This window comes from Capra hircus, chromosome 24, assembly GCF_001704415.2.
Source record: "Capra hircus breed San Clemente chromosome 24, ASM170441v1, whole genome shotgun sequence".
Lineage (NCBI taxonomy): Eukaryota > Metazoa > Chordata > Mammalia > Artiodactyla > Bovidae > Capra > Capra hircus.
Window position 1 is genome coordinate 47,717,617 of NC_030831.1, and position 27,003 is coordinate 47,744,619.

Here is a 27,003-nt window from a genome sequence, read left to right on the forward strand (position 1 = left end):
GTTTTGAGTACTGAGGTATATTTTCTATAGCTCACACATAAATGCAGATGGTGATGAAAATGATGAGATGAAATGGACAAATACCAATATGCTCAAAAAGAGAATAAGGTGATTAAAAAAAAATAACCAAAACGAGTCAGCCTACCATTAATTGTGACATAAGGGGTTCAGTAAATAACCATGTACTTATTAGTATAAAGATGAGATTTAGATGACAGCAAGAAATTTAGCAAAAACTGGTTATGTATCTACTGAAAAATTAGGCCAACAACAGATTATAATCTACCCTCACACTAAAAAGAGAATATAGTTATTGAAGCTCCTATTCTTTAGGGGATGCAGTAATTTAAAGAAGATTCAAAACTAGAATTTCATTGATCAACACGTCAGCGGAAACATTTAATATATTTTTAGTAGTGGCAAGCAGTTATTTTAAATGCCATGCCTTATTTTACATTAAGGAAACATCCTAGGCAAAATTATACTAAGCAACCCACTTTAGGTCTTCCAAAACACCCTCCCTCCCACAAGATCTCTAGGATTCCATAGAGGGCAGAATATTCACCTGGTTTGTTCAGAGAAGCTGTAAAGGCCTGTTGTATCCCACTGATCTATCGTATTTGGTGTACTCAGTCCCCAAATTTCAGAGCAAGTGCTGTGCATAAATTGAAAAACAAAAAATTGATGTGAACATGGAAGCATGGTTATTCAAATTACCATGATGTAAAACATGGAAAATGTACAGAATACTTCCTTCACCCAGAAAATATACACTGCTTCACTTTTACACGGGCATTTAGTGCTGATTTCTATATTTTCTATATGAAGGAAGCCAATAAAATGGAACATGTGACTCCAGATAAGTCATGATTATGTTTTTAAAATGTGAACACCAATGCTCTCTAGCTTAATGAAATCATACCTGTGCCTTTTCCAATATCCTCTGCTCACAACAGAGGCTCCTGTGCCATTAAGTCTTACTAACAGTGCTTCATTTCATAATCCAGTTTAAAGAAAAATCTAAAAATGGATGTCAACTGGTATTTTTAACATAGATAAAATTTCAATTAAAACAGACATATATCCAGTTAAAATTTCAAGCTTATTTAAGATACATACATATTCAGTTTCACTGAAAATTATTATTGCTCTTATTACTACAAAGGACAAGGAAATGGATTTTGAAGCCATCCTAGCATAGCACACTACCTGAAAATTTTTAAGAAATTGCTACAAGGATTAAAGATATGTGAAAGTACAAAATTTGTAAAAGACACTATGACTATGACAAAGTTGCTGTATCTAGTTTTTTTTAACCTGAAAGACATACACCAGAAAGATTTTTTTGAAAAATCTGATTTGAAATTTCAAAAATCAAAATTTTTCTTCCACATTTCTTTCAAGAACAAGGACAGCCCAGATAAAAGTCTGCCTATTTTCCCTGCCACCACTTCATCTGTGTGAGAAGAGGCGAAAGAAGAGCTTAATAAACAGTCTGGAATCGAACTACTGACTGCCAAAGGGATCTCAGGTAGCAAGTCATACTTTTTTAAAAAACGAGAGTCAAAAAACAATTTCTGAAACTCCATTCCAACTTCTTACCTGTTACAAAATCATCAAAACTTAAAAGGAAGAGAAAGAAACAACTCAAAACAACTTTTGAGCATCCTTTGCTAAGGAGCTCACTCAGCATTTCAAAGGTCACTGTGAAAAGCGCTGCCTTCCTGAGGCTGGGCAACTCGTCCAGTCCGGTGGGGCTGCTCAGGGCCTCCTGCAGGGTTACTGAGCTGCACTCGGGGTGGCTTTGCAAAATGCATTTTCAGACACTTTGGAGCAGCTTGTTGAGACATTTTTACAGATTCTCTTGGATTTTTTAGGCTTCACAAGTCTAACTTCCACTTCTCAGACTACAAAAGTCAGAAAAGGCCAAACTGGAGGCTAATTCAGACCTTTTCTTTTCTCCCAAAGGTGCACTGCCTAAAAAACCATGACACAAATGGTTCTTTTATATAAGATACTTATCAAGTATCTACTGGAAACATATAGCACCAAGTGGTTTAAAACACAATGAAACCAACCCAATTCTGGAGTTTCATGAATCTGAATTCAAACCTCCGAAGGAACAGTATACATCTTCCTCTTCTCTCTTTAAAAACAGTTGAAGGAAAATGACTGAGAAGAGTACATAATGTGGCTATTCTGCTCTTGAGGCTAAAATAAATATTTCATTCAAGAAACTCTGGGGCTGACATGAGAAGCAGAAATGTAACAGGGCATGAAGAGCTTAAGTTGTGCTTTATTCAAGCCCTGAAATTTATCAGAGAACAATGAACAGTAGCTGTTAAACGCATGCAATCAATCTAGAGGCAGACAGAACTGCATCCCAACTCTTAACTCAGCTACTTTTCCACTGCCATCCCAGGGTATTTAAGCCTCAGTTCTACTGACCATTGCAATCTCTCTCATGCAAATTGGAAGGTTTATTTAAAAATAATAAATTTGCTTCTATCAAGTAAAATTTTTCCTCATTTATATATGAAAATTTAATTTATATCAAAATATACAAAATACTAGGATAAATGTAATTATAAATGTGTCAAAACTATAAAAATAAACGTTTTAATTATTACTAAAGAACAAAAAAATCAACCAAAGAGAAAAACATACCTCTTCCTAAATAGGAAGCTAACATCATAGCAATATCAGTTCTGCCAAATTTCTATATTTGATGGACTCAACAAAAATTAAAAAAACAATTTTAAGACTCAAAATTGCCCAAAATGTAACATATCAAAAAAAATTACAAGAATGACCAAGAAAATGCCCATGAAGAAGCAACTGGCTCTACTAGTTCCTGAAACACATTATAATCTTCAACAGTGGAAACTGTATGAAATTAATAAAGGAATACACTAACACAACAGAACAGAGGTTCTGCCAGTAGAGCAGCCTCAATCAGGCAAACCTTCCTGTGGATAAAAATGGCAGCCTTTAAACAAAATATAATAAAATTGACTACTGGAAAACAAAACCAATTATTTGATAACAGTGGAGAGACACAAAAAATAGACACAAACTGAAGGAAAGTCAACCTCTATAAGGGGCCACTACACCAGGTGAGAGATGCATTTGCGTGGCTCTGCATCTAAAGGCACCCCACAGTGGAAGCCACCCAGGGGAACTAGACCTGAAGCAAAAAACAGCGCTTTTAACGACCTGCAGGATCAGAGGGTGGATCTGGGGCTACCGGAAAGGCTGGAAAAAGAAGAGGGAAATCCCATAATGAAGGAAAGAAGCCACAAAGGGGGAAGGAAAAAAAAACAAAACACATCAAACCAGCAGTGTGAATTCTGGCCAGACCCTAAACTGTCCCTGTGGGAGAGGCTCTGGAGGACTGTTCAAAACCAGCACTTGAAAGTCTGAAAGAACTAAGCTCAGATTTCAGCTACTCCTTTCCTCAGAAGCAGTTTGCACTTTAAGGTCACCCAAAACTATTTGTAAGAACAAAAATCAACACTTTTCAGAGAAAGATAAGAGAATTTAGTCTCTATGATATTTGTCCCAAATATCCAATACAAAAATCACAAAATACTAAGCATGTGAAGAAATAAGAAACTGTTACCCTCTGGTTAAAAGAAAAAAGAGCCGTTAGAAACAGACCACTAAGATGAACTAACAGACAAGAATCTTGAAGTAACCACTATGAGCACATTCATGGACTTAATGAACCAATAGGGATCTCAGGGAAATTATAAAAACAAACGAAAACTCTAGAACTGAAAACTACAAAATCAGAAATTAAAAATTAACCTGATGGTGGGAGAAGACAGAACAGTCAGTGAATTTAAAGATGAATCAACAGACGTTATCTAATTAAAATGAAACAAAAGACTGAATAACAAAATAAAAGTCTCAGTAGCATGTGCAGTCCCCAAAAGAGGACAATTAAGAACAGACAAAAATATTTGCAATAATAATAGCTGAAACTCTTCAACTTCAGTGAAAAACTAAACTTATACTTCCCAGAAACTCAGTGAATAATAAGCAGTTTAAAAATAACACCCATGAAACAACCAAAAACACACTAGGGCATATCACTGTCAAACTGCTAAAAACAAACACTGAAAAGAAAATCTTTAAGCTGGTGAGAACTATGAAACTTTCCACAAAGGACTCCATCCAAACCTCTGCAGCAGAAGACTTGACCAAACTAACATGGCTTCTAGAAACCTAAGGCCTCGTCGTGTGACACAGACCCTTTGGAGTTCCGGTCTGGAAATGCTCAAGACTGCCAAAAGAATTTACCATTTGTCCCAGCCAATACTGATACATAGGTTTCTGACCTCCTTTTCCTGAGGAGCATCTACTTAAAAAAGCCTACAATTGTAAATCCTTCCTGTCTCTTTGAAATGTATATATGACTCCTACAACTCAGGAGGGGAGGACCTGAAAACCATTCCTTTGAAATGTAACTGATCATCAGGAAAAAAGGGCGTCTGTCTGCCTCCCAGTCTGCCCTCTAAGGAAAGGCAGAACCCTGACTTCTGATAAATGCTTTTGGCCAAACACAGATGGCCTAAATCAGTGACACGGACCAAACCTCTAGCCCACTTGCTGTATATAATTGTTCACTTCTCTGACTATGTTGCAGACCCCACCCTTGACCCCCATGCTACTCGTTATTCCAGTCACCTCTGTGCAAGTTGGAATTGGGCTCACATCTTGCCACTCTGATGGCAATAGTTACTGAATAAAATTTGCTTTTTATCACCTTTAACCAACGACACGTAGCTTTTAACTTTGACAGCTGCCTAACCACAACAATTCAGACGTGGAGAGGCATAATAACAATTTCTCATTAGAAACAATGGAAGCCTGCAGGTTAATGGAATAGCAGCTTTAAAGAGCACCAAGGGAAAAAAACCCTCAACCTAAAATCCATAATCAACAAAATTCAGGATAAAGAGAAATGACAACAGATGTTAAATCAAATCACGGGGGAAATTTTTAAAAAACTAGAAAGTATAGGTATGTAAGCAAATGTAAAAAATAGTATTAATTTCAGCTCTTCATTTCTACAGCAAGATTATGACCAACAACAGAAAAAAGACCTGTAACTAAAGGTATGTGGGTGTAATTTAAATGACAAGGGCAGCAGAGGAAACAAGAGGCTTTTTAGAATCACTACACTATTGCAAAGCTAAAAATACATACTATCACTGGGAAAGGAACCCCCTCCTCAAACAGCCAAGAGATATAATTAAAGTGCATATAGAAAACTATTAATAAAACAAAATACTAAAAATTATGTCCAAAGAAAGAAAAAACAAATGACAGATAATAACTGAAAACAAAGTAAAGTGTAAAGAGTAAAACAAAGAGTAGGCCCAACCCTATCAGTGTTAACATTATACATAAATACACCATATATTCCAATTAAGAAAGACTTGTCAGAATGAATACAGTATGCAAAATGTCTACCAAAAAGGGTATACTTTAAATATAATATATAGATGGGCTGAAAATACACGAGTGGAAATATAGTTCATATAAGCAGTGAGTTTAATAAAGCATAGTACCAGAAATAGTAAGACTCATGTCTAAAAATATTACCAGAGATAAACAGACATATTTCATTGAGAGGGCCAATTCATCAGAAGACCTGTATGCATTTCAAAATACATGAAGTTAAAAACTGACATATCTAAAGAAAGAAATGAACAAATCAGTCATCAGAGTTATCTCACTAACTCTTAGGACAGTCAGACTATAAAAAAAAAAAATCTATATACCATAATAAGAGCTGTACAATACTATCAACCACTATCTAACTGACATTTATAGAATCTGCTTCAAGTATACATAGAATATTTAACAAAGAGAGCAAAACAGTGCCTGACAATCAGCGGGTGGCTGGGTAAGTGCCTGGTTGTTTAGACGAGGTTAGAAAATTGCCTAAATTTTTCTAGAAATGCTAATTTCTTCCCAGAAATGGCTTTCAATTTACATCACTATAAAAAACCAGACCAAACTTAGGACAATTTTCTCTTTCCTTCTAGTCTTTATGTATGCGGACATGTAGTTCAAGACCTCCCAAGAGGACTCCCTCAGTTTCCATCATCATGTATTTTGAAAAGAATGGCATGTAATGACAAGTCATCCACAGACCCTATGGTATGTTGTTGTTGAGTCACTAAGTCGTGTCCGACTCTTTTGTGACCCCATGGACTGCAGCCTGTCAGGCTTCTCCGTCCATGGGATTTTCCAGGCAAGAATACTGGAGTGGATTGCCATGCCCTCCTCCAGGAAATCTTCCCAACCCAGGGGAACTCTTGTCTCTGAAGTCTCCTGCATTGGCAAGTGGGTTCTCTACTGCTGGAGCCACATGGGAAGCCCGAGGCAAAAGATCTTCAAAGGCAAAATATCTGGAAAAAGAAGAATTACTGATACAACATGGATCAATCTCAGAAATATCTGACTCAGAGAAGCTGAACATGAAAGCCTAGATTCTGAATGATTCGATAAATTCGAGAAAAATCCCAACAGCAGTTGCCTCTGGAGAGAAAGAGAACGAAGAACTTCCTGAGTGACTGAATGAAACCTTCTTTATCTTGATATACTGTAGTGATGGACAGGGAGGCCTGACGTGCTGCAGTCCACGGGGTCGCAAAGAGTTGGACATGACTGAGCAAGCGAACTGACTGACTCTATGTGCATCTGTCAAATCAAAACCTACTGAACATGGTGATTTGCGCACTTTATGATCTGAAAATTTTATGGAAAAATACAAGTGGGGGGGATTCAAACACTGAAATAATAAAAATGGAAAGTAGCAACAAAAAAATTATATATTAATTTAGTATATAATAAAGTTCCCTATTAATTGACAAAGAAAGAGCTAGCAAATAAAATATTAAGTTGAAAAAGTGTACAGTATTTTTAAGCTACTCTGTGTAAAAAAAAAGGACAGTAAAAATATCTTCCAGTATCTGCGCAAGTGTATAGGAAAGATACACACACACACACAGTGAACCAGAGTTACTTGAGGTGGGGAGAGGGAGGGGAAGAGAAAAATTTTCAATGTTTGTTCATTCTGTTTTTACATATGCATGCGTATATATGTGTACACATAAAATACATACAGATTTTAAAACTATGCCAATGTATTGCCTTTTACCAAAATTAAACAAATCAAACAAAAGAATACTGCCACAGAATTAAACGTTAAGTCAAGCTGTCTTGACATTTCTATTAAAAGATATGCTTCTAACCTTAGATAACTAAGAATAAGAAGTACAGATTGTTATTTTCTATTCTGTGCCATTTCAGCTCACTTAGGGCATCAGTATAGGAGATAACAAATGCCAGTCTGAGGCCTGTTTATTCTAGCAAAATGTCCTCTCTATCTAACATGAGCCTTTGATACCCATTTTCTTCCACATGCATTTATATCAATGGCCTGCACCTAGCCCCCTTTTAACTTGACTACTAATTCTTTAGGTATGCCTAGCAAAACAGGTCAATTTTTAAGACCTAGAAGTCTAGGGGATTTAAATCAGGCAGTTTTAATTACTTCCTCCTCTTTAAAGAGTCTTTCAACCCAAAGTTTTTATTTATGAACAAAATTAACCCCATAAGACCTTGAGCTTCCAAAGGTCTTTGTATACCTACCACACAGCAAGCAAGGTAGCTGGTGACTAAATTAGTATTTTTATAGCATAAAGACTGAATCAGAATGTTCCTGGGCACATTAAATCATAATACTTTAAACAACAGTGAGGAAAATGGCTCTCTCAGGTTTTCAGTTTGTTAACAAGGAGTGGCAAGTTATAACTGCAAATATGGACAGTTCCTAAAAGATATTAAAAGAAGTAAATGCAGGAAAAATGTCAGAAAAACAGCACTGATTACAACTACTTTATAAAACTTTTGTACGTTCTCTATTTCAATAAATCCAAAATGCAATATTATCTTATACTAAATAAGAAAACACTTCTAATTTTATTTATATGATGTGTCCCAAAGTGAAGAAATGTACATCTGGAAACCAGTGAAATAAGTAATAACAATTACTTTTGTAAGTCAGCCAGGCCATATGCCAGGCATAATTGAGACTTTAAATATATTATGGACCTCATAAGAACCTGCAAGCTACTTACTATCTCACTTTAAATTTAAGGTAACTGAGCCTCAGAGGAACAGTAAAACAATCTCCTAACAAGCGGCAGGGCCAAGATTCCAGCCCACTCTTGTCCAACACTTTCCACTTCACCAAGAGCTTTCTGAGTTTGTTTTCACAGCACCTCTGTCAGCATTTCATGACTGAAAACTGGGGATCCCTGGGCACCTCAAATATAGTACTGTCAGGAGTCTGCAATAATTTTTTAAGTTGTATTTTCATCCCGAGTAAACTGTAACAGAAGCCTTCTAGATGCATGTTCAGGATAACCTGGTAAACACAACTTCTAGACGCGTGCTCGTGATAACCTGGTAAACAGCAGTCTCACTCTGCGGCATCATCTCAGTGCCTCAGTTTGGATCAGGGTTTGACAATCACCTCAGCACCAAAGGTAAGCAGAGAGACTGACTTAACGTGTGAGTGACGAGACCACACCAAAAAGGCCAAATGGTATTAGGATGTGCTAAATAAACTATGCTTCCTAGTACTCTTAGAGAAAAGAGGTACAGAATTTAGCAATACAGGGCAGATGATAATATGCTGACCTTAAAAGAACCTTAGTCATTCAGCACCACAATCACAATGGAAACAAAAAATCAATATTAACGAATCATTAACTTGATGCTAGAATTTTCTCAGTTACAGACTTCAGTATAAATCAGCCTTCTGATAATCATAAACCTTCACTAAATTATGTTTCTACACATTTAAACAACATTAAGAAGTCCACAAGAAGTGTCTACATATCACTTGAAAGTGAAACATACATCAACGCTTCACTGCTACAAGGAAGAGAAAGATGGGTCTGAAAACATTAAACGGATAAAAATACTCGATAGGAGAAATTCATATGTTCCAAAGAAGGTATTATACTTTATTAATTACAAAATAAACTGTAGTAATAGCACTGTCCCATATACATTAGCTCAACATTTCCTAAATTTGACTGACTTTCAGTTCAGTTCAGTTCAGTTCAGTGACTTTAGGACAGTCTAAATACTCAAAAGTTTAAAAAATTTTGCATGCTAATTGGTTAAAAACAAAAACTGGTCTCAGATAAATTCAGCCTGGTCAAAATTTTACACAGTTCACCAGTGCAATTCGCATACAATAATATGCTGAAATAAGATATAACAGCCCAAGCCTAAGTCATTTACAAAGCTGTCCTCGCACAGATTCGATCAGATGAGCAAGCATGTCCATATCAGAATCTCATGCAAAGTCCTGCAGACCTTGTACTAGAGATTTCTTCACAACAAACCTCATTATGTTTGACTAATTATTTTTCATGACTTTCTTGCCTAAAGAGTTTATTTCTTCTACAAATCAAAAGGAGTAAGGATCTAGACAGTCATGAGGAAACCCATATATACAACGCTGAACACTGAGTAAAATTAACAGAATGGCATCGACAAAAGAAACTTTTCTGGAGGCTCCAGTTCGATTACTGATGTACTTATGAGATACGAGGGGTTTCCCAGGTGGCACAGTGGTAAAGAATCCACCTCACAACGCAGGAGACACAGCAGACGCTGGTTCGATCCCTGGCTTGGGAAGATTCCCCCAGAGCAGGAAATCGCAACCCACTCCAGTATTCTTGCTTGGAAAATTTCACGGACAGAGAAACTAGTGGGCTAGTCCACAGGGTCACAAAGGGTCTGATCTGACTCTCAGCATGCATGTAGATACATGAACTTGTATGAAATAATTTGCATCGACCCATCTAAAACTATTTCTACTTACAACAAAGGAGTCCTTCCATTCTGTATGTGACTAGCAAGGCTAAAAGTTGTTATCAGCTCTGGAATCAAGAGCTGATAACTGTAGTAAAAAAATAAATTCTGGTCTCTATAATTCTGCATACTGTATGTGTCTATATACTTTACTTTATCACCATTATACAGCTGAGGCGTGGGAACAGAAAACAGGAAAATGCCTACCTCCAGATAGTTTTTAACCTTCCCTCCATCACCAAGAAAGGAGCTTTAGGAACAACCTTGTTCTTAACAATTAGCAAAGGATACAAAGGAACAATTAAGAAATTTTCATTGGCTACAGAAAACTTAAGGAAAAACTGCCAACATTTATTTTAAGCATTTGCTATGTACCTGGCACTATTCCTCATATGTATTACATAATTTATACTCATACCAACCCTATAAAGTGAATTAACATGAACAGTTTTCATATAAAAAAATGAATGTGAGCAATTAAAATATCTCAAAAGGTCACAAAGCTACTGAGGTAACAGCCAGGATTTGTATCTACTTCTGGATGGCTTAAGACCTAAATTTTTCAAGGTGTACCTTTGCAGAATGATGGTTCAAAATCTGTAGTTTTAAGCTTTTATATGAATACGTATTAACCCTATTTTCTCGTGTTCTGTATCCTTGACATGCTGGCATCTGGAGCTTTGATTTCAGAGAAACTACCCCCCTCCCACGTCTAGAGACAGCAAGGGACTCCTTGAGAGCTCATCTTTCAAACACAAACCAACAGATTCAGAGCTCACACCTCTATTATTAATCAAACTCTGACACACCAAGCTAACGTTCTTCCTGCCCTAAATCAACCTAGGGGTGTGTACTAGACATCTCGGAACCACCTCTATAGCCCAGAGACTGACCAAAATTACTAAAACTACCTAACCCTAAATGTAACTCAGCATGTCCGTCCCGCACTGTCATTCCTTCCCTGGAAAACTGCAATGAAAGCTCGGAGCCACGCTGTCCTTGCCCCAGGATCTATTTAATCCATCTTATTTTTGATGCATTCAAAATTAAGTTGTAGGTACTTTTAATCTAGACACTGAAAGCATACGTATATAGTTAACTAGAGTTCACTGTTCACTTTCTCAAAGGTAACATTTACACAGAGCCAAACAGATCTTAATGGCACCATTGTGTTAAGTTTAAATTTTATCAAATATATAAATTGGGTAACTCTGTATCCTGACAAGAAGTCCCCTCCTACCCCTTTCTCAGTCAATCCCTGTCATCCCCTCCCACCCCCAAAGGCAATCTTTTTCCCCCTGTGACGGTGGCTGTGCAGTGGTATTTCATAGTGGTTTCACAATGTGCGTTTTCCCAATGACTAACAATACCACACACTTTCTATTTGCTCAGCGGGTCCTTTCCATATCTTCTTTTGTGATGCATCCAAATCCTTTGTCCATCTTTAAAATAGGCAATTTCCTTCTCACTGCCGAATTAAATACTTTATAAAGTGCGGATACAATCCTCGTTAGAAACACGTTCTGCAAATATTTTCTTCCACTCGACTTGTTTATTCATTTAATGGTTTTTGATGAAATGCTTTTTAATATTGATGGAAGTTTAACTGAATGTCCTCTTATTGCTTTCCATATCCTTTAAGGAAAAAAAAAACCACACACCTTGTCCAGGTCACAAACAGCTTAGAAACGGAGAGAAACGCAAAGGAGAAAGGGAAAGATACACCAACTGAATCAGAGCTCCAGAGAACAGCAAGGAGAGATAAGAAAGCCTTCTTATGTGAAAAATGCAAAGAAACAGAGGAAAACAATAGAATGGGAAGGACTATAGAGATCTCTTCAAGAAAACTGGAGGTATCAAGGAAACACTTCATGCAAGGATAGATACAATCAAGGACAGAAATGGTAAGCACATAACAAAAGCAGAAGATAGTAAAAAGAGGTGCCAAGAATACACAGAACTATACAAAAAAGGTCTTAAGGACCTCGATAACCACGATGATGTGGTCACTCACTAGAGCCAGACAACCTGGAGTATGAAGTCACTGGGTTTTAGGAAGCATTACTAGAAACAAAGCTAGTGGAGGTGAGAGAATTCCAGCTGAGCTATTTCAAATCCTAAAAGATGATGCTGTTAAAAAGCTGCATTCAGTACGTAAGCAAATTTGGAAAACTCAGCAGTGGCCACAGGACTAGAAAAGGTCAGCTTTCATTTCAATCCCAAAGAAGGGCAATGCTAAACATTGTTCAAACTACTATACGATTGTGCTCATTTCACATGCTAGCACAGTAATGCTCAAAATTCTTCAGGTTAGGCTTCAACAGTACGTTAACTGAGAACTTCCATGATGCACAAGCTTAGAAAACGCAGAAGAACTAAACTACCAATATCCACTGGATCACAGAAAAAGCAAGGGAATTCCAGAAAATTATCTACTTCTGCTTCACTGACTTAGCCAAAAACCTTTGTGTGGATCACAAGAAAGTGGAAAATTCTTAAAGAGATGGGAATACCAGACCACCTTACCTGTCTCCTGAGAAACCTATATCCAAGTCAAGAAGCAACAGCTAGAACTGGACATGGAACAACTGGTTCAAAACTGAGAAAGGAGTTTGTCAGTGTTGTATATTGTCACTCTGCTTATTTAACTTATGCAGAGTACACCATGCAAAATGCTGGGCTGGATGAATCACAAGCTGGAATCAAGATTGTGGGGAGAGAAATATCAACAACCTCAGATACACAGATGATAACCATTCTATTGGCAGAAAGTGAAGAGGAACTAAAGAGCCTCTTGATGAAGGTGCAAGAACAGAGTGAAAAAGTGGGCTTAAAACTCAACATTCAAAATACTAAGATCATGGCATCCGGTCCCATCACTTCATGGCAAATAGATGGGGAGAAAGTGGAAACAGTGACATTTTATTTTCTTGGGCTCCAAAATCACTGCTGATGGTGACTGCCTGCAGCAATGAAATTTAAAAGATGCTTGCTCCTTGGAAGGAAAGCTGTCCAACTCTTGTGACCCTACAGACTGCAGCCCACCAAGCTCCTCAGTCCATGGGATTCTCCAGGCAAGAATACCGGAGTGGGCTGCCATTTCCTCCTCCAGGGGATCTTCCTGGCCCAGGAACTGAACCAACCTTTCTTATGTCTCTTGTACTGGCAGGCGGGTTCTTTACCACCAGAAAGGTTCTGAGAAGCCCTAGACAAACCTAGACAGTGTATTAAGAAACAGAGACATCATTTTGCTGACAAAGGTCCAGACAGTCAAAGCTACGGTTTTTCCAGCAGTCATGCACAGATGTGAGAATTAGATCATAAAGAAGGTTGACAGCCGAAAAATTGATGCTTTTGAACTGTGGTGCTGGAGAAGACTCTTCAGAGTTCGGTGGATGGCAAGGAGATCAAACCAGTCAATCCTAAAGGAAATCAACCCTGAATAATCATTGCAAGGACTGTTACTGAGGCTGACTTGGCCACTTGATGGGAAGAGCCGACTCACTAGAAAAGACCCTGATGCTGGGAAAGATTGAAGGCAGGAGGAGAAGGGGGGATGACAGAGGACGAGATGGCTGGATGGCATCATTGACACAGTGGACATGAGTTTGAGCAAGCTCCAGGTGATAGTGAAGGACAGGGAAGGCTGTGTGCTGCATTCCAAGAGGTCACAAAGAGTCAGACATGACTTAACAACTGAACAAACATAATTTAATTTCTTCACAACAACAAGGTCACAAATGTATTTTCCCAATAAGCTTGATAGTTTTAGCTTTTAGATGAGAACTCTGATTCATTTACAATTAATTTTTTTGAATGGTATAAGGTGGGACCAAGGTTCCTTCATCCACATGGACAGTCCAATTCTCCCAATATTATTTGCTGAAAAACTTTCCTGTCTCTATTGGATTGCTTTGGCAAACCTGTCAAAAATCAAATAACCATTTGTTGGTTGTTCAGTTGCTAAGCCCTGACTGACTCCTGGCAACCCCACTGACTGCAACACGCTAGGCCCCTCTGTCCTCCACTTTCTCCTGGAGTTTGCTCAAATTCATGTCCATTGAGTCAGTGATGCTCTAATCATCTCGTTCTCTGCTGCCCCCTTCTCCTTTTGCCTTCAATCTTCCTGAGCATCAGGGTCTGGCTCTTCCCATCAGGTGGCCCCAATAACCAAGAACCCACATCTCTTACAGTTTTACAGAACCATCTATTTTAACGTTCTCTATTTTATCCTATTTATCTGTTTTTATGACAGAATCACAATGTATTATTATTGTAGCTTCACACAAAGTCAGATAATTTAAGTCCTCAAACACTGTTGATCTTTTTCAAAATTGCTTTGGATATTCTAGGTCCTATGTATTTCCATGTAAATTTTAGGCTAAGTGTATATATTCTATGAAAAACAAATACATATATTTTTAGGGTTTGATGGAGATTGATTTGATTCAAATTAAACTGAAAGAGAACTTAATACTACTGAGTGCTTCAATAGACAAATATATGTCAGTTTACTGCATGATAGTTAAACAGGAAGGTTGTCTCAGAGGTGTCTCCATCAGTTTCCTCCTGAGAAAAGGTCCCATTTTCTTTGTTTCTCAGAGGTTGAGTAACTTAAAAGACTATATGTTGGACACTGAACATTACATGATGGAGATGCTAGATTCCTCCAAGTGTTAACTGGTTTTGTTTTGGCATGTAATTAACTTGTTTGTACTCAAACTGCAAACTCTTAAGTCTTCAAGCAATTTCAATCAGTTTTTACCTTCAGCCATACTGCACTACCCTACCCCACACATGTGAGTTTAAGGATGAGCCTAGTGATTTCGGCAGAGTTTTTTAAAGGAAAACTTGGGGCTTCCCTTCAGTGGCTCTCTCCATATTAGAATTCTGTCATTCATCAGCAACTCTGGTTGTCCTCAATCCCGATCTCTGGTTTTTCAGGCCAGAAAAGGTGAAATTCATATTGAAATTGTAGCTACTCTATCCATTCTGCATGGATAAAAGCAATAAAAACAGAAAATTTGCCTGTCACTTCCATCCAAGGGTCAAATCTCCTTCAAAATGTCTAGTCTGTTTACTCTGTAGTGCCTTATTTTTCTTTTTATTCTGAGCAGAGTTGATAAGGTTTATCTGAGGGAGTGCGAGTCTGATAAAAAGAATTATTTATGTGAGAAGAATTCTCTATTTATTTAGTCCTTAATCTTTAAGATTTTGAAATTTTAATATACAGATCTTGTCTTTAAAAAAATATTCTTAGATATTTTAATTGTATTGATGCTATTTATAGAATTGTTTTAATATTAATTCCACTTGTTTGCTGTTAATGTATTGAGTATTTAAAGAAAATACAACTCATCTTGTAAAATGCAGCCTTGCTAAATTTACTCATTTGCTTTAGTGACTGTTTTTGTAGATCCCTTGTTTCTTACATAATCACATCATCTACAAATATAAGCGATTTGACCCATTCTTTGAGCTCTTTATGTCTCTTACATCTCATTTCCCTGGCCCACTGCACTGCCTAGGTCCTCAACTATTGATAAAATAATGAACTGAAGAAGACATAAGAATGGATATCCTTGCGCTCTTAGAGAAAACATGTTATTTTGTAAGTATAATCTTAAGCTGTCAGTTTTTCAAATGTGTTTTATCAGACTGAGGAAATGTCTTTACATTTCTCATTAGCTGGGAGTGTTTGTCATGAAAGGATGATGAATTTTTATCAAATGCTTCTAACCAAGTACAGTGATCACACTGCTTTCCCCCTTTGTTATTGCTCTGAATTACACCGATTAATTTTTGAATATTATAAACTACCCTCTTACTGTTGAGCTAAATCTCACTCAGTTATGATGTGCTCTTTGTATATTGCTGGAAGATACGTGTTAATTTTTTATACCTTTGCTAATGACTAATATTAATCTGTAAATTTTCTCCTTTTTGTGCCATCTTTGCCAGGTTTTGCTATTGGGGTTACAATGACCTCATAAAATAACTGTTTTTCTGAGTTTCTATGAAATTGATGTTATTTCTTGCACAAATGTTTTAAATTTACCAGTAAAACCATCTGGACCTGGACTTTTCTTTGTAAGAGACATTTTGATTATGAGTTCAGTTTCTTTTTCATTGATATAGGGCTATCCAAATTTTCCACTTCTTGCTGCACCAGCCATAGTAACATGTTCTTAAATTTGACCATCACAAATTACTGGCATAAAGTTGTTAAAAATATATTCATAGTATGCTTCTAATGTCTGTAGGATCTAGCATAATATTATCTCTATCATTTCATACATAGCTAGTTCACGGCTATGGGCTCTTTCACTCTTATGTCCATCGGTATCATAGGAGAATTTATCAATTCTACTGATCTTCCTAAAGAATCAGCTTTCGGATTTATTATCTCTATTGTCTCTTTTCTAATCACTGATTTCCTGCTATTTTTATCTTCCTTCTACTTACTATTTTCTTTGAACTTTTCTCATTTCCTAGGTGACATCTTAGATAACTTTTCTAATATAATTATCTAAAGCTATAAATTTCCCTGTTCAGTTCAGTTCAGTTCAGTCGCTCAGTTGTGTCCGACTCTTTGCAACCCCATGAATCACAGCACGCCAGGCCTCCCTGTCCATCACCATCGCCCGGAGTTCACTCAGACTCATGTCCATCGAGTCCATGATGCCATCCAGCCATCTCATCATGGGTCGTCCCCTTCTCCTCCTGCCCCCAATCTCTCCCAGCATCAGAGTCTTTTCCAATGAGTCAACTCTTCGCATGAGGTGGCCAAAGTACGGGAGTTTCAGCTTTAGCATCATTCCTTCCAAAGACATCCCAGGGTTGATCTCCTTCAGAATGGACTGGTTGGATCTCCTTGCAGTCCAAGGGACTCTCAAGAGTCTTCTCCAACACCACAGGTCAAAAGCATCAATTCTTCAACGCTCAGCCTTCTTCACAGTCCAACTTTCACATCCATACATGACCACTGGAAAAACCATAGCCTTGACTAGACGGACCTTAGTCGGCAAAGTAATGTCTCTGCTTTTGAACATGCTATCTAGTTTGGTCGTAACTTTTCTTCCAAGGAGTAAGCATCTTTTAATTTCATGGCTGCAGTCACCATCTGCAGTGATTTTGGAGCCCAAAAAAAACCAAGTCTGACACTGTTTCTACGGTTTCCCCATCTATTTCCCATGAAGTGATGGGACCAAACGCCATGATCTTCGTTTTCTGAATGTTGCGCTTTAAGCCAACTTTTTCACTCTCCTCTTTCACTTTCATCAAGAGGCTTTTTAGTTCCTCTTCACTTTCTGCCATAAGGGTGGTGTCATCTGCATATCTGAGGTGATTGAGATTTCTCCCGGCAATCTTGATTCCAGCTTGTGTTTCTTCCAGTCCAGCATAAGCAGGGTGACAATATACAGCCTTGATGTACTCTTTTTCCTATTTGGAACCAGTCTGTTGTTCCATGTCCAGTTCTAACTATTGCTTCCTTACCTGCATACAGATTTCTCAAGAGGCAGGTCAGGTGGTCTGGTATTCCCATTTCTTTCAGAATTGTCCACAGTTTATTGTGATCCACACAGTCAAAGGCTTTGGCATAGACAAGAAAGCAGAAGCAGATGTTTTTCTGGAACTCTCTTGCTTTTTCCATGATCCAGCAGATGTTGGTAATTCGATCTCTGGTTCCTCCGCCTTTGCTAAAACCAGCTTGAACATCTGGAAGTTCATGGTTCACGTATTGCTGAAGCCTGGCTTGGAGAATTTTGAGCATTATTTTACTAGCATGTGAGATGAGTGCAATTGTGCGGTAGTTTGAGCATTCTTTGGCATTGCCTTTCTTTGGGATTGGAATGAAAACTGACCTTTTCCAGTCCTGTGGCCACTGCTGAGTTTTCCAAATTTGCTGGCATATTGAGTGCAGCACTTTCACAGCATCATCTTTCGGGATTTGAAATAGCTCAACTGGAATTCCATCACCTCCACTAGCTTTGTTCGTAGCGATGCTTTCTAAGGCCCACTTGACTTCACATTCCAAGATGTCTGACTCTAGGTGAGTGATCACATCATGATGATTATCTGGGTCGTGAAGATCTTTTTTGTACAGTTCTTCTGGGTATTCTTGCCACCTCTTCTTAATATCTTCTGCTTCTGTTAGGTCCAGACCATTTCTGTCCTTTATTGAGCCCATCTTTGCATGAAATGTTCCCTTGGTATCTCTGATTTTCTTGAAGAGATCTCTAGTCTTTCGCATTCTGTTCTTTTCCTCTATTTCTTTGCAATGATCACTGAAGAAAGCTTTCTTATCTTCTTGCTATTCTTTGGAACTCTGCATTGTTTTATCTACATCCCACTTATTTTACATAGTGTAATCTGATTATCCTTTAGTTTTGATACATATTCTAATTTTGCTCACAGTTTTCTTCTAAATAACCCATGGGTCAAAGAATTATGATAATTTCCATTTTTAATACGTCTTATTGATTTCTAATTTTATTCTGTTCTTGGCAGAGAACATACTCTGTTGACTTTTAATCTTTTAAAATTTACTGAACCCTGCAAATAGTCTTTCCTGGTGAGGGTACCATGAGTACTTGAAAAGACTTACTACACCGATTTAGATCTACTTTTCTATAAATATCAAAACAGTAACGTAATTTAGATCTTCCATGTCTTTCCTCACTTTTTTGGTCTTATTTAACTGTCTATAGCCACAAATCTGTGATTCTGATACATTAATTCTATCAAGTTTTACTCATATATTTTTAAAGTTTTATTAACTAGATACATGTTTATTGCTATGGCTTCTCGGAGATGTCATTTTATCATCTTCTGGCCCCACTGCTTCTACAGAAGGTCACATGTCCTTCACATTTTTATTTCCTGGTATGTAACACATCTCACTGTTCACTGGCTGCTTCCACGATTTTCTCTTTCATGGGTTTGACTGTGATGCACTTGGTGTAGTTTACGTTCATTTACCCCTATTGAGTTTAATGAGGAATCTGACTCTACTTTGATGTGCAGAGTTTCAAGTTCCCCCATGTCTTCAACCCTCTGCCTCAAATGTGAGCAAACTGCTAAGGAAATCCTTGTGGCTGGTGGGAATTTTAAACCAAGAAAGTTTGGGTACACACAGGAACACAAGAATTATCAATCCAGCCCCACGACTCCCATTACTTCTTTCTCAAGTAATTTTTGGACCAGTCTGGAAGCCTGTCCTGCTTTTCCCGAAAGCTTTATCATATGAGCAATAATCTTTTTCATTCCCTTTTAATATACGTTTGGCTTCATCAGTCTCACATCAAAATCAAGTTTGGGGAGGGATTCATCCCATGTACAGTTCACACAGATCAAGCACTTACTATACATCGGGCACAGCACTAACTTGTTACATATACTAGATCACTTAATCTCCCAACAACCCACAAATAAGGCAGTTAACCCACTTGACAAATGAGATCATCAAAGCACAGAGATAAAGTGACATGTCTAAGGTTGTACAGCTAGCAAGGGGTAGGGACAGAGGCTGCATTCTTAATTACCCACTCTATTCTGCCTCTTACATAGTTCAATAAAAATAAAAATATGGCAAGATAAAATTAAACCAATAACTTTGGTATAGCATTTTAGATAAGTAAAGCATTACAGAATGTACTTAACTATAAAACTAGAGCAGTCACTATAAGAGTTAATTTCTCAGGAAAAAAACATTCTTTGGACAATGAAATTAGTCGAGTCACTCCTAAATTAAAACAGGAGGAGACAACAGAATTTCCAGAGTCCAGTAAGATAAAAGGGATACTTTTATTCTTCTTGGTTTGAAACAGCTGTTCTTAGAAGCAGAAGAAAGGACCAAGAAATGACTGAAAAAGTTACTGACCTTTCTCTTTAAATGTTATGTTGAAAATACTACTTTGATATCTTGCTAGGTGCTTCTACTGCCTTTGAAAAATAGCAAAATATCCCCCACATAAATAAAATAGTCCCTCTCATTGAAAAGATTTAAATATCAATTCTAAAAATAGTTGCTCAAAATATTTCAAGTTCTTCCAAAAAAACAGAAAATTTTACTTAAAAAAAAAAAAAAAAAAGCCAGCACCAAAGTAGGCTCAAGGACATTTATTTTAGTAATAGAGCTGATGGATTTTTAAAATTTATTTTAATACATATTCTGTTTTTAACAATTAAAAAAAATAGTATCCTAAAAAACAAGAAATCCTAACAAAATATAACTACGTGGTCATTTCAATCTATTAAATGCATACAAATTAAAACAAGAATTGCACAACAGAATAGAGTTCTGTAAAAAACTCAACTTATTAATCACACATTTTTATGACGCTGTATTTGGCTGTAAAGAAATGATTTTTTAATTTGACAATTTTAATATTAGCATCCTAGAAGATAAAAATTAACTCACATTTGTATACCACTTTGAAGCTGACAGTGGGATTTTACATGTAGAGGTTAAAATGTTTTACATAATGCAAATTATATAAGCAATCACATAAAAATTATGGGAAAATTACTGTAAGTTAATTACTTTTCACTATAAATTTCTCTTCACTATCTAACTCTGAACTTTTACATCATCCTTAACAAAAATACAGCCTCCCTTAACTTCTTCCCCCCACTAGCCTAGCAAACTTAGGGTAAACCAAGTTACAGAAAAATTATATCCTCTTAATACATAAAAAGCCATAAACATAAGCAAGGTTCATAAAAAAGTCTGGGATGAGGGAGATAATCAAGAATTTTACATATTTTAGTTCTAATTTAAGCATTATTCATGATAAGTTTCATACGAGTCTCAAGACAACCAATTCACATTGTTTATAATAACCCAAAAGCAAAGCTAAAATAATACTGGATTTTGAGAACAGAGATTGAACAGTTCAAGGGGGGGAAAAAATGTGATGGTAATAAAAGAAGACTCTATTGTAATAAAATAGTTCCTGGCGAAAAAGCATCATTGGATAATTTAACAGGTATACAGATTTTTCGTTAAAAAAAAAATTTGTTAAAAAGCTATGCAATTCATGTAGACATATGTAACATTCCTCCATTCTCCCCATTCAGCTTGCTTGTCCCCAGTGTCACTAAATGTGGGTTCCCTAGTTTTCAAGAGGAGAATATAGACAGTTTTTTGAAAAGCTTTTCAGTATTCCCATATCATTACCCTCAAGCAGGCTCCTTTTCAAACTGTTTTCCTCATTTCTGCATAAAATCTCAAAAAGATCACATGGCTGTTCTAGTACACAATATATATAAATATATAAAGTATACATATAGTATATAAATAAATATATATATATAATTAACAAAAATCTCTTTGAAAAAATTTATTTTACTACTCTGATCTAAATCGAAACTTTTATTCTCTCATTCAATTTTGCTAACTTCAACTCTTCCAGAATGAGGAGGGAAGAGCCCTATAAGGTCAGAAGCCCAAATGCTACCTTCTTCCTGCAGTTAGTTCCTACTCCAAGAGTTTCTCTGGCTGTCTGGCTTGGGTCACTTTGACTCTCCAAGTTGAGCCTCTTGATCTTTTCAAGGTAGGTCAACTTCAGCTACCTTAGAAAAGTCCACCTGTCCCGTGGGAAACTTCCACTGATACAAAGCAGCTCAACTGGTCTCTTACTTTTATTTTTAGGCTTTTTCAGGTGACAATCAAGTACCAGTCTATTTATCTCCCATACCTCAATTCAAACTGAGGAGGTCCCTGACACCCCTCAATCTGGATAAAAGAAGAAGGGAAATGCCAGAGCAAAAACCTACTCTCTCCAAGTTTTCATATGGGATCTCCCTCACGAACTCTTTATCATGGCGAGGAGGTCAGTGATAGGTTAAACCTAACAATACTTGTCTCAGCTAATCTTTCCTGCAATTCCTGCATAAATGGTATAGCACCTCAATTCTGACTGTAGGTTACGTGTAACCAGGTCTCAGATTTGGGGGTCTCTGAATATATATAAGAAGTCTCACTTTAACTAGCTGTTACAATTTTACTTCCAGGTAAGATATAAGCAGGTCATACACAGCAAGCTAATGTTCCCTGTTGCAAAAACTCGAGGGAAAAAGGTAACAAAAAAAAATTTATTCAAAGACAACAGTGAGCACAGCGAGCAATTAAAGCAATGAGATCCAAACGAACAAAGACTGAGAGAAGAGAAGACATCTATTCTGGTGAATAGAAAACTGTCTGTGCCATTTCCTCCCCTGGAGTCACTTGTACATTCCAGGTACAAGCTGAGCACCAGGTTCAGTCTGGGAAAAGAAACTCTAATGAAGAAAATAAACATGGTCAAACTTGTGACAATCGCAAGATTCTCCTCCCTCAAAGATGTCTGCCTTATTTTAAAAATGCAACCATCAGGATCAAGCACCAAACTCAAATTATGGAAGAAGAGTTGATATGAATCTCCCACAATGCTAACGATGGAAATAAATAAATAAAAGGCATGTGCCAGCGCAGACTAAAACAAATTAAAATGGCAACCAAGCCTCAGCCCAGATCAGCCACTGAGATGAAAGTGATCAGCCTGTCTACCTAAGAAAAAGTTAATTACTCTTTGGGGAAGGCATCATCTGTAGCATCTAAAAACACGGCTACAATTTTTTAGATGTGTATTATTTTAGCTAGGTTGATTCTAGGCTGTTAAGTGAATTCTTCAAAGCAAAATACATTATGTGAATGGGACAAGAAAAGTGAGGATGATGTTTACTGTAATGAGTGTTAAATTTAAATAGATAATAATAAATCTGGGAATAGTTCTATAATTTTATAAAGGAGCCTAGGTTCTAGGGTAGGTATGTTTTCTCTGATAAGGTAAATGATAAAAATGCCCCATGGAAGAATGTATTATATACACAAAAGGACTTTGAATACCAGGATCCTAACTACCTCAGAAAAAATCAAAATGTAAATGTAGGCATCAGATAAAGGTTAAGGGTCTTAACAACATGTCTTTCAAACTGTGTTTCACAGGAGCCTAATGAAGTGTTCACCAAAAGTGCTTTCACAACTTATACACAGATCGTAACAGCAAATGACAAGTTGGATGCTGAGGCTGATAAGTCTCAAAGTTCTAGTTTGCATTTATACATTGTTTCACTGTTTTGACTAATTGATTTTATAAATAGTTATATTAAATCATGATAGTTATCTGGTAAAAGCATTTACTAAGCAAAGATAGACAATTATAATTCAATATGAGTTCTAGGAGAAAACCTGGAAGGAAAATGAAGACATGGAATACCTGGGAACATTTCAAATAAATCATATTCATGACTATAGTGCTTTACAGCTTATAAACCAATGGTTATAGTATTTCAAAAGACCCCAAAAGAGTACTGTGAAAGAACTCAAGATAGTACTGACCCCTTTCACAGATGAAGAAACAGTAAAAAATACAGTTACATGCCTCAGGATTCTCATTCATCAGTACTGAAGAAAGCTTACAAGTCATCAAACTTCAAATTCAGAGTTCTTTCTGTCACAGTACTCCATATATATTATCTCACACACACACTGATGTATGAGGGAGGAACAATCATTCTTAGTTTCTTCTGAAATAAAAAAGCACTAATTTAAGGAGAACCGAAGGATACTATACTTCAGTTTCTAAAGACTTTTCTTTAATTCTTTCTGGGTTATCCAGAGAAGCAAAAGAGTAGGAATATGAAAATAAAAATAAAAGCTGACAATCTGCATAAAGTTTACTTCAATTACTCTGATGTTTTAAAAATCTGGAAGATGGAAAACAAAATCCAAATGTCTGTGACGGTATTAATAAGATACTCAGTATCCTGGAAGGATATATAAGATAACAGTAATACAACTGGGTGAGGATACGGGTGATGACGGGAGGCAGAGGGAGGAATTTTCCCACTGTATAATCTATGTTTGAATTTGGAATCATGTACAACACATACTACTTTATCTTTTTAAGGAACATTCTTTTTAAAGGAAAAAATATAAACACATGTATTAGAATGTTAAGAAAATGAAAATATTGTTTCCCTGTAACAGGAAAGTTGACTTCAAGGGTTTTAAAAAATATGTAAGAATAGTCTACGTATTGCCAAAAAGTTCTTTTTAAACATTTAATTGTGCTGACTCAAAAGTAAAACATACCTTCATAGATAAATATTAGGGAAATATTATAGGACATTTCTCTTTTTAGGTAATCCATAAGTAATCACTATTAACAATTTGGCATTACTTCTAAAGTTTCAAGATTAAACATTAACATTTTTATGCTTTACCAACTTCAGAAAATTCCTATTCCTAATTTGTTAACATGAGCACTGGATTTTATAAAAAGCCCTTTCTAGATCCATTAAGATCAGAGCTTTCATAAATATGAATATGCAGTGCCTCATATTAATGGACCTCCAACAGGTCAATCATACTAGCATTCCTGCAGTAAACCTTACCTACTCATGATTTGGTGGTTTTGTTTTTATAATTTGAGCTTTTCTATTTATAATTTTTGCATCTATTTTTACGAGTAAAATTGGTATAAACTTTACTTTGCTATTCAATTTTACTTTACCATTCAATTCTGGTATAAAATGAGTTATGTAAGTTTCCTTTATTGTTAAGGAAACTATGGCTTATGATTGGATTTACCTAATTCTTTGCTATTAAAAACAATGCTGAAATGAACACCAGAAATCTTTGACCATATTCCTGACTGTTTCTTTAGGATGAACCATCAAAATGTCATAAACGGTCAAACACAAAGTATCACCTTAGGAAAGTCCTTATAATTTATGTTTTAAAAAAAAAAAATTCTGTATTCCTGCTTATTTACGTACAACGACCATTATCAAATTAGCATTCAGACCTCACAGTCTCTTGTTTTTAACTTTACAAGCTCTCCATCTCCACTGCTGTTTGGATTTTGTTTTTCTGTAGATAATATGCACTGAAAGCCAATTTTTCTTCTTTTGACGGATTCGTTACCTAAACATCAACTGCCATTCTGATTTCTGACTGAGTTGTCTCGAGATGGAAAAGCTTCATGAACCTTTATCCATACTATTCAGCTCACTGTAGCTTAGTAGGTTAAGTTTTACCCATGAATCACTTGGTCACCACATACAACAGTAGGAAAGGAAGCAGGGACACATACGTGCAGCTACAGCTCTCCCTTTCTTCAGAGACAAAGCGACGAAGGCAGAGCTAATTATACGAGGTGGGTGGGAGGGACACAGCGACAGGTCTATGTTCCTACCCACAGTTCACTCTAACAGCAGCAGATGGAGGTGGAGGGCAAGAAACGGTGGACAGTCAATGAGACACTGACCATTTAAGAATATTTGCCATTTTAAAAATTAAGTAATTTATGCTTCAAGTTCATCAATACATGATGAAAACATCCAGGCATCAATACCTAAAGGTATTTTATTAACAACTCACTTGCAATTTAAGCTAACAGACTTACAGTAAACCCATTTTGCATTACATCTTAAATAATTTTGCTTAAGCTGTGGTTTGGGTCCCTCCACAATGGGCCCTTTCTGCACCCACTCTCCCTGTTTTACAGCTGACACCATGACGAGCTGACCAAATGTTTAAGGATATTTAGTAGTTAAGAAATGACTAATAATCTGATACAATTCTCAACTATTAACAAAAAAGCAAACTTCAAAAAATATATGGTTCCAAACAGCACAAGAAACAAATTTTTTGATAGATAACAGCCAATATTAAATCTACATTTCTTGCAATATTAAAAAAAAAACAAACCCACCAAATTAGACAAGCAAGTTTCTAAGCTTCATGGAACTTTTATTAAAGAGTGAAAAACAAGATACTGGAAACGCAACACTTCACTTTCATTGATCGGGTAAAAGTGTTAGGGAAAAAAAATCTTTAAAGAAAAAGAATGTAAAAAAAAAAAATCTCTAAAACTAGTGTGTAAAATGAAAAATGGACAAGAAGGAAAAGAAATCTGACTAAGGGGACTTCCATAGTTTAAATACAAAGTCTATACATTTCAATCAAGAGGCTGCTACCTACTGAATCTCCTTAAGAGGCAGGACTGCACGACTCTCCTTGCAGCTCCGCTCCGTCAACACTTCACTGCACTGGCAGCAGAGCCTTAAATGAAGCGGTGCAGAACCACGGCCCCATGTCTTCCTGGACCGGACCACACTGCTCCCTTGGATGAGGAGGAAACATACTATCCAGTCTCCCACCTCCACTCTTGACAGTCTCACAGCCCTTTTCCTCACTTCTTTGCCTGAGACTCTCTGATGTCTCCCCCCTGACCCATGCAGCGCTTCCTCACTACCACGCAGCCTCTGAGGCGGGCCGTCCCCCATCTCCTCCCCTACACTCGCAGGACCCCGGTCAGCGGCCCTTCCCACCGCCACACTACAGCACCACTCTGGGTGAATCAAGCTTCTCCTAACTAAATTCCTCCTTGACATCCATCCAACTCGGCCACCAATCTTTCTTCAGGAGGAAAATTTTCACAAGCTGCAGAATAGGGAAGGCTTCCCACTTTGGACACAACTCCCTGAGCATACATCTTTCAGAATGCCTACTGTATGTTATAAAACTATCTTTCTTATTTTTTCAAGTTAACCTCCCTTACTAGGAAGTAAGCAACTCAACAGCAAAGACTATATGTTGATATTAACAACTGTTTACTGAACTGAAATGCCAGGCATCTATAAACATTTCTAAAATGAAAGAATAAACCAGGAAAAGTGACTCTTACTTAAGAAATACATGAAACAAGCAAGGTAAAAGAAATGGATAATTAATCTACCAAACAAGGCAGGAAACATTCTGTTAGTATTTGCAAGTAGATAGGCTGGTGTTACTAGGCTCTATTATCAACAAGCATCCACAGTGGATTTCCCAAAACTCATTAGAAACATGTCAAGTAGAATGGTTTCACATGCCATATGCTAGCCTATGTGTATGACACTGCAAACAATCATTTTAGAAAATGCAATAAACTGACACTCCCTCAAACTCTATAATGTGCACAATTATAGCAGTACAAATTAAAACCACTTGCTACTTTATTTTAAAAAACACTGCTTCTGAGAGTGGCACTACTCTGA

The 27,003-nt window shown here is 36.9% G+C and overlaps 1 protein-coding gene across 3 annotated transcripts in view; it reads right to left on the bottom strand.

Annotated features, from left to right (window-relative positions):
* The window catches only part of SMAD2 (SMAD family member 2), an 84,587-nt gene that overhangs the window by 25,076 nt on the left and 32,508 nt on the right, over positions 1 to 27,003 (bottom strand). For 2 of the 3 annotated variants that reach the window (XM_018039538.1, XM_018039539.1), the window contains exon 3: positions 566 to 655. The exons of the other annotated variant lie outside the window; for it this stretch is intronic. In XM_018039538.1, coding sequence (XP_017895027.1) covers positions 566 to 655 — 90 coding nt within the window. The remainder of the gene's footprint in view (positions 1 to 565; positions 656 to 27,003) is intronic. 3 annotated transcript variants of the gene reach the window in all.